Genomic DNA, 12,706 nt, shown 5'->3' on the forward strand with positions numbered 1-12,706 from the left:
AGGACTTTTTGGCACTTTTATCTAATAGCTGATTTAATCAGCTATTAAATAAATGCAACATAAAAGCCCCGCTGAAGCGGGCATGCAAGCTATACAGACATTGGACAAGCCAGGTCCAACTAACGCAACGCCTATGGGCATGCACTGGGCTCAGCATGGGGGGGGTGCATGAAGTTTAAAATAAAGCACCATTGGGGGGGGGAGGATTGCCTGTAAGCAGATGGGAAATCCACCTTTAGCACCATATGCATTAACTGCATTTAGCCTTGTAAATTCCTAACAAATTGTCTGGAAAATAAATTCCATCCTCTGAAAATGAACAAAGAATAAAAGTCAGATTTATGATTCGGCCATCTGGAAACATTTCTAAAATGTACCAGCTCCACAGCAAACTAAATCCTCTATTCTAGCATTTCAGGCGGGGTCAGGGTTCCAAAATAACTTACAAAAATATTAAGGTCAGTTCCAAAGCCTGATCTCGGAGCCTATGAGAAATTCTTCAGAGTCCAGCAGCATTTTCCCACGCTAAGTATCAATTTTTACCTATCCTGACTGTGAAACCTCAGAGAAGGCCATATGTATAGTCTCCTGCCTTAATTACTGCAATCTTTTCCTCTCAGAGAATAACTTCAAAGAGGAGGGAAGATAATCAACAAATAATGATAATTAAAAGAGAAGAGAACAAACAAACAAGATGTGAGTATGTTTCTTAGTCACCCTGTTTTTCCTCCCCACCCCCTTCTTGTTTGCATTTGCCTATTTCTGACTTGCTTTTGCATAGTGTCATGTTAAACTAGGACTGGATAATTCTCTAGGTAAGGACTATCTTTTGTGTGAATTTTCTTGAATATTTTTGAGGAGATGAGAAATAAGTATTAAGTATTCATCTACAAATACTGAAGATAAGCATGGTGATATGTATAGCTCATTTAATTTTGGGGGGATTTTTTTTTTAAATATGTTCCTTCAAACAAGTTAAGACTCTCTGAAATACAAAATACATCTTATGTTTCAAATACTTATTTTTAAGAAGCATCTTATATGACTAACCTCAAAATTTGCCTCCAAATCAGAAGTCAGACAGCTGAAAATTAATTTACAAATCTCAGAACCTCCTTTCTGTTTAGAGGTGTTTGAATTAGGCACTATATACAGCCACCATTACAATATTTACATGTAGTACCCATAACAAACATAATGTTATGCTCAGTAAATGAAGGTTTGTAACCTATAATTGGAGTTGTTCAAGATGATCTACCCATTTACACTCTTGAGTTCTTTGAACTGGTCCAAGCTGCATATTGGCACATTCCAACAGCAAGCCCAAGATAGGGAATGTAGAAAGGCTGTTTCTGAAGAAACACCTAATTTTTAAAAAAGATATTGGGCCAGATCCTTAGCTGGATCCATGGCTCCACGGAAGTCACTTTGTAGAAAATTGCTTTCAGCTGAATCCAAAAGCTGTTATACCAAATATAAAAACCTCCTGAAAAATACTGACTTTTTAATAAAAAATGTTAACATAATTTTAACTGTAATGGTATCAACAGTGCAAGCATAACTGAATTCAATTAAAATAATTGTAACAATGGCAGTAGGGCTTTCAGCATTGTGCCATGACTGAAAAAACCCTGTGTGTTCAGTTCACTGACTTTAAAAGGATGACTTGCTTTCATGCTCTTATTTTAGCCTGAGGAGAGTGTAAATGTCAGTGAACTAAGTTAGTAGCTCCTTGTAATGTAAAAGCCTCCTGTAATATTTCAGTCATTTAATATTTATGGAAACTACTGAAATAAATGAATAAGTAAGAATAATAAATGACATGCAGAAAAACAGCAATCCACATTCTACTAATCTTTTTTTTTTCCTAGTGCAGATCCTGGCACAGCGCTCTGCCAATTCAAAGGCTTTCGTGAACTCTACAAGGTACGTTAACTCCTATAACAGGGCAGAACTTGACTGAAAATCAGCCATCATGTCTTGTAAAATGGTCAGTGCTGGCTGGAAAACACACAAGACTGCTTCCTAGGATTCTGGATTATATAATAAAGTAAAGCTCAGCCCTACCCTCTACACCACCGCTGTGCCAGAGCCCGGCACTGCTCAGACTCAGTGGCCCCAGCTCCCAGACAGCACGCAGAGCACTGCCGAGCCACGCTGCACCTGCGCCGTGGGGCACCTGTCTGCAGGTGCTAGGTGGGGAGGGGGAGGTGCTCCCTGCTGCCCTGTGCTGTGCAGGGGGGCTCTGCCACGATCCCTCTGAGGCCCTGATCGCCACTGCTACAGCTGGTGAGTGGGGGCTTGTTTGTTTGTTTTTAAGTGCTGGGAGGCTGGGGCTGGGCAGGGCAGTCATGGGGGCTTCTCCCATAGTTCCTCTGGCTGTGCCTGCCTCTGCCCCAGCGTGGGGAGCTGCAGGAGAAGCCCTGATGGTCCCATCCCCTGCCTGGCCTCAGTCTCCTAGCACTTTAAAAGGAGGCCTTCAGGGCTGTGCCAGATTCTTCCCAGGGGCACCTCTGAAACATTTCTGAAATGTTTTGGATGGTTTCATTTTGTTTCGGAGATGTTTCGGAGCCTTCCATTCCCAATTCAGTGTTTCAGGTGCCGAAACGCATCTGGAACTAAACGGCTGTCAAAATGTTGCACAGCCCTAATAGGCAGTATGTTCATTCACAGATTTAAAAGAAAACAAACAAAAAACTGCATAGACTGTAAATCTTGAAAACATCCTGAAACCCTAAGACAAACTCCTTAATCACTGATAGCATTCAAGAGAGAAATAGCTGGGTTAGGATTAGTGAAGCCTGACTACATGTTAACTACACACATCATTCCTGTCTGCTCCAGAAACGCATCTCCTTTTACAGAAAAATCAAAACTCAGTAGCAGAACTAAAATCCTTTGAGCTTTGTGCTCAGTTGTAGAATATTACATTGATTTACTGTGGCAGCTGGATCATGTAATGGAATGAAAGTGTGATATGGACAGCTGTAAATCGGGATTAGAATTCAACATTGTTACTAAACCATCAAAATAGCTCAAAATAATTTGTTACTACCATATTACATTGTTGTTGGATTTGTTTATCAGCATGCTGGCTGTGATCCTGCAAACAGTAAAGGTAAGTATATGCATATTTTGCAAGTTTGAGGCCATCATGCTTTTTCCAAGAGCCTGGGCACATCTCAGTGAGGACATGGTTTTCCATGAGATACTCTTGTACATGGGTCTTCTGTGCATAGTCAGAATGGCAACCAGAGGAAATGCAAATCTCTAAGTGACCCTTCCCTCTCCCATACAAATGCTGAAGGATAGCTACACAACATTTAACAAGTTGCATCTCCAAGCTGCATTTGCTGCTTTGCTGCTCCTTCTTCCCAATATGGAATCTCACTTCTTAAGCAGCATCAGGGATAACAGGAGGTGGAAATTCAGTTCCAACACTTTCTGAAATAAAAGAAAATGCTAGAGATCCCAGAGCGTGAAGAAGCAGTCAGGCCTCCTACAGAGCTAAGAAGTTGAGCAATCAGTTGAGATTGTCACCTGTGGAAAGGCTAACATTATAGTTATTTTTTCCTTAGGCAGCTCAGAGGATCTGTAGTGGAGGAAAACAGAGGATTGGGTTGGTCTTGTGGGGTGGGGTGAAAGGGGAGGGGGAGGTGTATAAAACTGCTTTCCTTCAGGAACTTGGAGAACAGAGTATTGCTCTAGGGCAGTGGTTCCCAACCTTTTTTATACTGCGGACCAGCAAACTCACTCAAATAATTTTGGCAGACCGGGTATAGAAATGATATAATTTACTTATTTAAATTTAATTTTTATGTTGGGGAGGAGGGTTGTGAGGATCGGAGGCAGTGTATGACACAAAACAAACTCAATAGGCAGAGGCACGGTGCAAAACAGAGTGCTTTTTGCAGAAGCACTTTTTCCAAAAAAACAATGCACTGAAGTTTGCTTGACCATCTCTTAGCTGTTGTATATGATATGGAAGTGACTAGTCACAGGTACTATGGTCCAATTTCAAAAGATAAAGACACAGTCATTGGCCAAGTGAAGACATTCTCGCCCAGCCAATCAGCATGGCATGGGCATGGCCTGGGCACAGAATTGATGCTAGTAGTGGTTAAAGTTTGCGCCATGACCTGGAAGCCAACCCTTTGCGGCCTGCCACAAGGCCATTACCCAGCTTTTGGGAAACCTCTGTTCTAGGGTCCTTCAAGGTATGAAGTACGTTATTCATCTTGGCAATGAACAACCCTCCTCCCTTGAAAGGAAGATTTGCCACTGAATTCTGCATTTCATAGGGAAACCCTGATCCTTGCCCTTGGTGGAAATAAAATCTATATGACCATCATCGTTGCTAGCAAACAGGAAGATGTGTTGGCTGTGCCTGGGGTTGTCCATCAATTCATCTTCGGAGCATCTAGCCTCCACAAGCTACGAAGGCAAACTCCTCTCTGGCATTAAGTGGCAGCTTTTCCACAAAGGCAGCAAACCTCTCTCTAAACTAGAAATCATCTCTCAACAGCACAGCCTGATAATCAGACCCTCTGAACTATAGGCTGCCAGAGGAGAATGCATTAAAATATAATAAATCCAGTCTTTCTGAATGCTTTACTTGGGACTAGTTTGTTCTGGTGGGATTTTTGATGGACACTATCTACCTTAGAGCCTAAATTACATGCCTTCTGGTCATAGTCCTGGGAACTGGCAAAGTTGCTTTGAAAGATTCATCTATAATTATCTCCTTTTGTTAATTCTTTCCAGCCACCCCAAAGTGATGGGGCCCATTAAGTTTTGAAATATTAATCTGTATTAATAGTTTTATTTCCCTCTTTTGCTGTATAAAAATAAAGGAAATTAGGCAAAATATACCTAAAAGAAATTACCAAAAGTATAAGATGATCCCGTTCCTGAGCTGTATTTTCTGCCAGACTGATAAGGTTTGCTAGGTATTGGTGGGCTGCCACTTCCTTTTCCATAGTTTCTTCTAACTGCTCTTTCAGAAGTCTTATTTTCTTCTGTGATCGCCTACAAAATTAGCAGAAAGTTAAAAGAGGAAAATGTTAGTTTCAGAACTGCTATCGTAGAAAAACCTCAAAAATGTGTATGTTTTATGCACATCAGCTTTCAATCTGTATTGAAAGATTTGGATAATACTCTAAATTATAGGTTGATAATCTGCTTTTGAACCCTACACAAACACATTATTTTTGCAGTTGATAAGGAAATTAAGCCATTTTATTTTTCCTCTATTTTTTTTCGATTTGTTTAAAACTCAGGTCTTTTATAGGTAGTCTGGAAGTTATACCATATTTCAATGGAAAGACAACTTCCAGGAAGTAAAAGCAGTACAATTTTGAGTGTATGCTGTTGGCTAGTAGAGGTTATGAGATCATTATTTTCTCAGAAAATATTTCTGTTACTTTATTTTTAGAAATATTAGTGTTTTGGGGAAGCAGATGTCCAAATTTGGTGAAGAAATAAACAGAAGAACCTGTTTGTCTTCTGTGCTGTTTCCAGCTCAGCTCCAAGGATTTTGTTGTCAGCCACCAACTCATTTTTCTCTAAAAGCAAGCTCTTATTGCGTGCTTGCAGTGTTACTAGCTTTTCCATTAGATCCTTCAGCTGAGCACTTCGGTTTTCCTCTTCCTGTTGTAACTGACTGCAGAAAAATGACAAGGAACAGGTATCAAATATCTAATTGAACAAAAACAGATGAGTTATGGTAAAATACTTGTGTTAGAATATAGAGAGAGAGATATCAAACCTTTACTACTAATGATCAAAAAAGCATAAATATATAATTCTTCTGGTATTAAAACAGGCATGCGTCTGACCCGTCTTCTAAAAGAATTTACATCTACATACTCCTTATGATCTAAATGTATACTCTTCTTGGGTAACTTTTAAAACACAAACTGCAAGAATCGCTAGCTGTGGTAAAAGGATGTCTACAAGATTGTTCAGGAGCATACAAAGCCAAGAGATGAATACCTTTCCACTGTTCTTAAACACAAATAATTTAGTTGAATGTTTTAATACACTACATTCTGGACAACTTCTGGGAAAAAACCTCATAAATATGGTCTTTAATATTCAAATAAATTAAGCTATAAATTATTACAAGCCTTCAGGCAAAGAACAGCAAAATAATTTTGGTTCATTAAAATAGCTTACACATCCACTTTTATGATAAATTGAGATGCATAAATTCAAAACACTAGTGGTTGGTTAGAAATAACTAGTTGTAATTCTCTATACTGTCCTGTACTGCAAGTTTAACTACATTTCATTGTTATTATTAAGAGTCACAGTTTAGGAATTGTACAAAGCAAAAATATTGCTGCATCAGAGTAAAACTGAGACCATTACTCAAACTTGTTTGATTGGACTGGATTCGTCAAAGCAATGGGCTCCTAAGTCCTTTTCAACTCATCTACATATTTCCTTTGGCTTTATTCCTTTGGAAGAGGAAAACGGAAATAAGAGGATTTCTTATTTGTTGTGTATTTGGTGACTTGCTAGGGGCAGGTGAGGGGGTGAGATCTGATTAGCAGGCTTATAGACTGACACTTTTCTATTGGTATACATACCTTTTTAACTCATTCACCAAAGCAGAATGCTTCTCTGCTGTCACTCTGCCATTCAGCTTGTCTTTCAGCTCTTTACATGTAGCATGTAAAGCCTCTAGCTTCTTTTGGTACTCTAATATCTTCTCTTCCTGGCTCTGTTTCTTAGCTTCCAACATCATTATTTGTTTGGTCAATTTAGAAACTTTGGGGGATAGAAAAATCCAATACAACAGCACTTAATATTTCAATGAAACCACTTGCACATTATTTGTAGTTGTTATTAAGCTTTGTGGAAATGTTCCTTGTCATATTAAATACTATTTTTTTTGCAGTATATATTACTGCTCCATCTATCTGGCAAATTATTATGGACAGATTAAGGAAAAAATTCTTTTACTTTAAGCCTTATGCATCAACTTCTGCCTTTGCCAAAATCAGACCTAAACAGACATACCTGAAATTTACAAGTATGTTCTCATACCAGGGTAGTATTTTTCCCAAAAGGTTTGAGACATGTTGAAGGAGCTGTTTAGAAGATATGAGTATTCTAGAAAAATACTTGTTGGTTTTTGGTGATTTTCTTGAAGGTTTTTGATTCATCCCAACCCCAGGACAGGTTGGATGAGAAACTCCTACTTAATTTTAAACTGTTGGATTTAGGAGGACTTATTTAGATTTGATTTTGGGAAGCTTAAAGATTTATTTAGGGAACACCCATTTCAATCTGAATTTAGTTTAAAACCCCTGTCATGTACACAAAGCTGAACCCAGAACCATGGGTGGATTTAGGATTTTGAAGGGAGGGGTGCAGATAATGTGGTGCACCATCACATGTAACAACATACTTTTCTCTAGGTAAAGAGAAACTAGATTTACAGATATAGTAAGTGTTTAAACGCTATATTACTCAGTTTAAAATCAAAGCAAAAACAAATACAGCTTTATTGGAATGTTCAATGATTTGTTAGATTAAGCTTTAAAACAACAAACTGGGCAAAAAGAGTCACATATATTGTTTTATTGCTCCTGTGTAGTCATGATGGTTAAATGCTCTGGCTCAGGCTGGGGACTCTCCCAGGCACGGAGCACACAGAAGCTCCTTCCGTAGCCTGGTCGATCAGCAGCACCAACACTCCTGCATGGCCGGGCAAGAGCTGAGCTTCTACATGCTGTGCTCTGGGCACCAGGATGGAGCAGCCAGAGCAGCATCTGACAGTAAGGGGAGGGAACAAACTAAAGGAGGACTGGCAAGCAAGTTGTGATGTATTATATCATTTAATAGTTCTGATTACTGTTTCTAGTAGAAAAAGTACTTTCTGATGAACGCTTTTGGTTCTGATAGTATATTCTCAGAAAGGAAAATAACCTCTACAGTTTCATGTATAATGGTTTTATTTGGACCTAGCAGTACATATGCAATTAAAATTGTAGTATTCTCTCTGCCACAGTCAAAGTAAGTAGCAATCAAAGCCTCTTACCTTCTTGGATATGTTGGTTGTGATTGTCTTTTGCTTTAGCTTGTTGAATTTCCAGCTGTTTCATCAACACTCCATTTTCTTCCAAGACCAGCTTGGCTTGAGTTTGTAGCTGTTGCCTGTGATAAGTAATTTAGAAGTAAGTACCTCTCAAATACTAAGTTAAATAGTCAAAGAAACAACACAAATAATCTCTGTCTAAACTTATTTTTTTTAAATTAGGTTTCCATTCAGGAAACTCATTGAGGACAATGTCTGAACCCACTATGCAATTAAGATAGAGTATACTCTTAACTTTCTGGGAAAATACCTCTTTAAAAATAGTTTTTAAAACTTGGAAGGATGAAAACAAATCTGAATTTTCTGAGACTGTACAAAGACACCCTGTAAAAAGAGAAAAATGCAATCAGATATATAGATATATAGATATAGAGATATATCTATATATCTCTATATATAGATATATATATCTCTGAAAAGTATATCTAGCTAATATGCCAGGGGTTAAGAGAAATGAAAGCTACTTGCCTAATAACTGGATGCCATGACAGAGTCCAAAAGACTTGTGAAGTCATCAGCTCACGTTGATTTATAAATCTTGAAACAGTTGCATAGATTTATGGGACTGTGAGAAGACCACCTTTTAAACTTATGTAGCCTTAGCTCAGAACTGACCCTTAGCTCTGTGCTGGACATCAATACTGCCTTTAGGGAAGCCAGCACAAGTCTTTTTGCTCTTAAGGAAGGTTTAATGAAGTATTTGGGCTCTGATATGATACCTTAAAAGTAGAGGAATATTGCCCAGGATACAAACAGAGAAATAAGAAATATGGATGTTTTAAAGAAAATCAGATGCATTTCACTGGGATGGTATTAGGTGAACTATTAATTAAAGCTTTGTTAAAGTACAACAGGCTCCATTAGCTAAAGTAAACTTTATCCTACTGTATAACAGAGGACTGAACTTTTATCAAGGACTTCCGGTGACAATATTAACACTACAAAAAGGTTTGTTCATGTGATCAGAACAAGATAAAATTATATCCTGATTGTATGTATAGTGTGAGAACATTGTCCTTGTTTTGATTTGTGAGTACATTGGACAAAATGACTATTTATCATATAAATGTATTATGAGTTTTTGTGAACTTATTCCATGTTGCTGATTACCCAAATATATCATGATGGTCAGTTGTAGTTGCCCTTGAATAATGAAACTGAAGGATGGCTATGATCATAGATGCCTGTATGATTACTACTGTTTCTGCTGGAAAATTGGATCCCTAAGCTGGATTCAGATATGCAGTGACACAAACTGCACAAGTTGCACATTAATCAGTGTACAGTGCTGCTACTTCACAGTGCCAGGGCAAAATTTGCTACCAGGATTTTCTGGTAGCAAAAAAAATCTTGGGGGGAAAAAAGCAGAACAACCCACACCGAAGTAGCGAGTACCGGGACAATTAAGAGATAGGGGAGCAGGCAGCCTGCGGCCTGGTCTCCTACCTCCACGCACTACAAAGCCCCCGAGCAGGCAGCCTTGGACTGGCTGCTCCCCTGTCTCTGCATACCCCAATGTGTGGGGGCTTCACTGCAGAGCCACTGCATTGAGGCATGTGTAGCCTCCAGACTGAGGCACACTGCGCCCCAGCCAGTCACAGAGCTGTAATTACAGCGCATTGGAGCAGCCTCACTGGTCATGTATAGGTGCCAAAATGTATTAACAATTTCTGCCCTACAATAGGAGTCTGAAGAACAGAAAACTAATAGAAAAATAAGTGAATTTTAAAGCTGTACTCAGTACTGAGACACAATGACAATATCTTGAGAGAGATTCTAATTTATTGCAAAATAATATTTTAATTCTTAAAACATAAAATAGTATTTTATTTTCCAAAATAACAGAAAAAATTAATGAAGATCAGACCCTTATACGATAATGCCATAGTATACTATATTTTCCACATAAGATATGCTTCTTACTTGTCTAACTTTATAAGACAGTGTCCTTGGAAAATATTTTTCTTTACTACATGGGTCCTAAAACATTTTCCAACTGCTGCCCTTGTTCCACATAAAATCTAAACATCAGCATTTATAAAAGGTTAAGTCACAGTGAAACAATACCTATGATTTAAGAGATTAAAAGAAACAAGGTCAATTCTAATAAAATTGATTAGCTTTAGAATTGACTTAAAACCAAGTAAAATAGGTGAATTAAAATAATTAGTCTATGAATCAATTTATTACAAACTTAAGAGGTTTTATAGAGCAAAATGGTTAGTCCACTTTATTAAATCAGTGAACCATTTGAATACAAATGTCACTTCAAAACCGATCAAAATGACTGAAAATCATTCTGTTCTACAGTCCAAGGAAAGATCACAGAGAATGTAGTTAGGTAGACCTTAACTAATCTTAATTAATAGAAAAAAATATCTCATTAAAACTTTCCTACTACAGTAAAAGCCGCATTATCCAGCACCTTACAAACCAGCATGCTCTACTAACTGGCATGCCAGTCAACACAGCCAAAGTGAAACCAGAAGTGCCCACCGTGGCACTTCCGGTTCTACCGAGCCCCCATGGCCTGGGGCATAGCAGCCTTTCCCCAGTGTGCCCAGGGCCCCATCCCTGTCCCCTGACACACTGATGCGGTAGGAGGGGTGGCAGCGCACCAGATGCAGTGGGAGGGGTGCCTGTTCAGGCCTCTCAGGTAACCGACATATTTGGTTATCCGGCACTCCCCATTCTCCGTGGGTGCTGGATAACAAAGCTGTTGCTGTAGCAGAGTATTTGACATTACAGGCCACCTTCCAGAAATCAATTTTAAAATTTCCAATATAGTTTATTTGGATCTACTGACTTGTGTAGAAACCTACTTGCGTGCATAACTGCAAAACTGAATTCAGGAAGTATGGTAAAACTATAAAATGTGGGAAAAAATTTTCAAAAGCGTCTTACTAATTTAGGAGCCTAAATCCCAATTTCAAAAATGTCTTGGGAAATTACAAATGCATTTACAATATATTTAAACACATAAGGATGCATAAAGACATGTAGCAGAATTTTAAAGAAAATTCCTGTAAGCACTTAAGTCATTAAGAGCCTTGTTGCATAGTAATTTGGAGTGGTTCCTGAAGCCTTAACACCTGGATTGCCTGAACATTAACACCTAAAACTAGTTGTAAGCACTCATTAGGCAGCACAAAGTTACATCACTCCAGGACAGGATTATCTCTGATCCATGTTATCTAGCTCGTGTTACGCTAAGGTGCACGCCACTCTAGGGCCTAGGCTACACTTTACTGTAAACACCCTATCTGCCCCCTCTGCCCTCCCCAGCACCCCAGATGTACACTCACTGCCTCCCTTACTCTCCTGCTTACTTGTAACTGCCTGCACTATCTGTCCCAGGAGAGCAGGCAGGGAGGGGTTAACTTGCCTGCCCAGCTGCCACTGCTGGTCTTTGGAAGGGCTCAGCCTGGAGAAGAGCAGCAGTAGCCTGCCAGTGATGGAAGAGATTCGGCAGCAGGTTAACCGTTCCCTGCCTGCTTTCCTAGGATAGACAGTGCAAGCAGCCACAAGTAAGCAGAAGAGGCAGGGAGGAGCCCCAGGGGTGGCAGGAAGGGGCAGGGGGGAAGCCCAGAATGGAAGTCAGGGCGGGGGAAGGGGGAGGATTCTTACCTTTGTCATCCAGGCCCCTGCTGGCCTGAAGTGTGACTGCTCCAACTCAAGATAACCCATAAACATTTATGCAGCTCACAGTGTAAGGTGGAATAACCAGGCCCTAATGCACCCAGCTTTCTGGAATTTACATCTGGCCCTAAGGAGTCTAAGTCTCATTGAAAGTCTTTGGACCCTAGTATTCTATCAGCTATTTAAGAGTATAGACTAGATTTAAGAGTATAGACTAGAAAGGACTTCCTGGGCCACTGAATCCAAGGCTGTCCCAGGCACCATATCATACCATCACTTTTATAATGTTAGCAAATTCTGCCTGAAAAGCAGTTAAGATATTTTGCTCTGCTCCTTCAGCTGGAAGGCTGTTCCAGAAATGGATTTCTTTAGTCATTTTTTTTTCTCATTCTGGTATAGAGCTACACCGATATATCGGTTGCCTATCGGATCAGCACCAATCTGGGAAAAGACAATTTCCCTTCTACACTTACACTTAATATAAAAGGGAAATTTACATTATTGGCTATCAGCTTTTTTGGCCATTGTAGCCGATAATGTTCTCTGATAATTATGCCTTCTGGCTGGGGCCCCTGGATGCAAGGGTTCTCTCCCACGAGTCAGGGTAACCCCAAATACACCCCCATCCCCTCATAGGCAGGCTGGGCTGGGCTGGAGCTGGAGCAGCTGCTGTGGTGTTCCAGGTGCTGGCACAGTAATGACTGTGGGCTGGGGCTAGCGTGGGCGCTGTAAAAGGCATCGAATTCCACAAACGTGACTGGGGCAGGCAGAGCAAGCTGCCTGGCCCAGCCCAGTGTGACTCAACCCAGTTATCTGATTGGTATCGGCCGATATGACTGGTTAATAACTGGCTACTGCTATTGGCCAAGAAAATCTTAATTGAAGCACCCCTAGTCTGGTATCTTCACTCCTATTCCCGGTATACCAATAGAGAGCAACCTCTCACCCCATTCTGCTAGA

The 12,706-nt window shown here is 39.8% G+C and overlaps 1 protein-coding gene across 1 annotated transcript in view; it reads right to left on the reverse strand.

The window, feature by feature from the left end:
• CEP89 (centrosomal protein 89) overlaps nt 1-12,706 on the reverse strand; it is a 97,976-nt gene that overhangs the window by 34,626 nt on the left and 50,644 nt on the right. Inside the window, exons 13-16 of the mRNA XM_006016610.3 lie at nt 8,051-8,166; nt 6,594-6,774; nt 5,495-5,662; nt 4,887-5,028 (exon numbers count right to left, since the gene is read on the reverse strand). Of these exons, the coding sequence (XP_006016672.1) occupies nt 4,887-5,028; nt 5,495-5,662; nt 6,594-6,774; nt 8,051-8,166 (607 nt within the window). The remainder of the gene's footprint in view (nt 1-4,886; nt 5,029-5,494; nt 5,663-6,593; nt 6,775-8,050; nt 8,167-12,706) is intronic.

This window comes from Alligator sinensis, unplaced genomic scaffold, assembly GCF_000455745.1.
Source record: "Alligator sinensis unplaced genomic scaffold, ASM45574v1 scaffold170_1, whole genome shotgun sequence".
NCBI classification, from domain to species: Eukaryota; Metazoa; Chordata; order Crocodylia; family Alligatoridae; genus Alligator; species Alligator sinensis.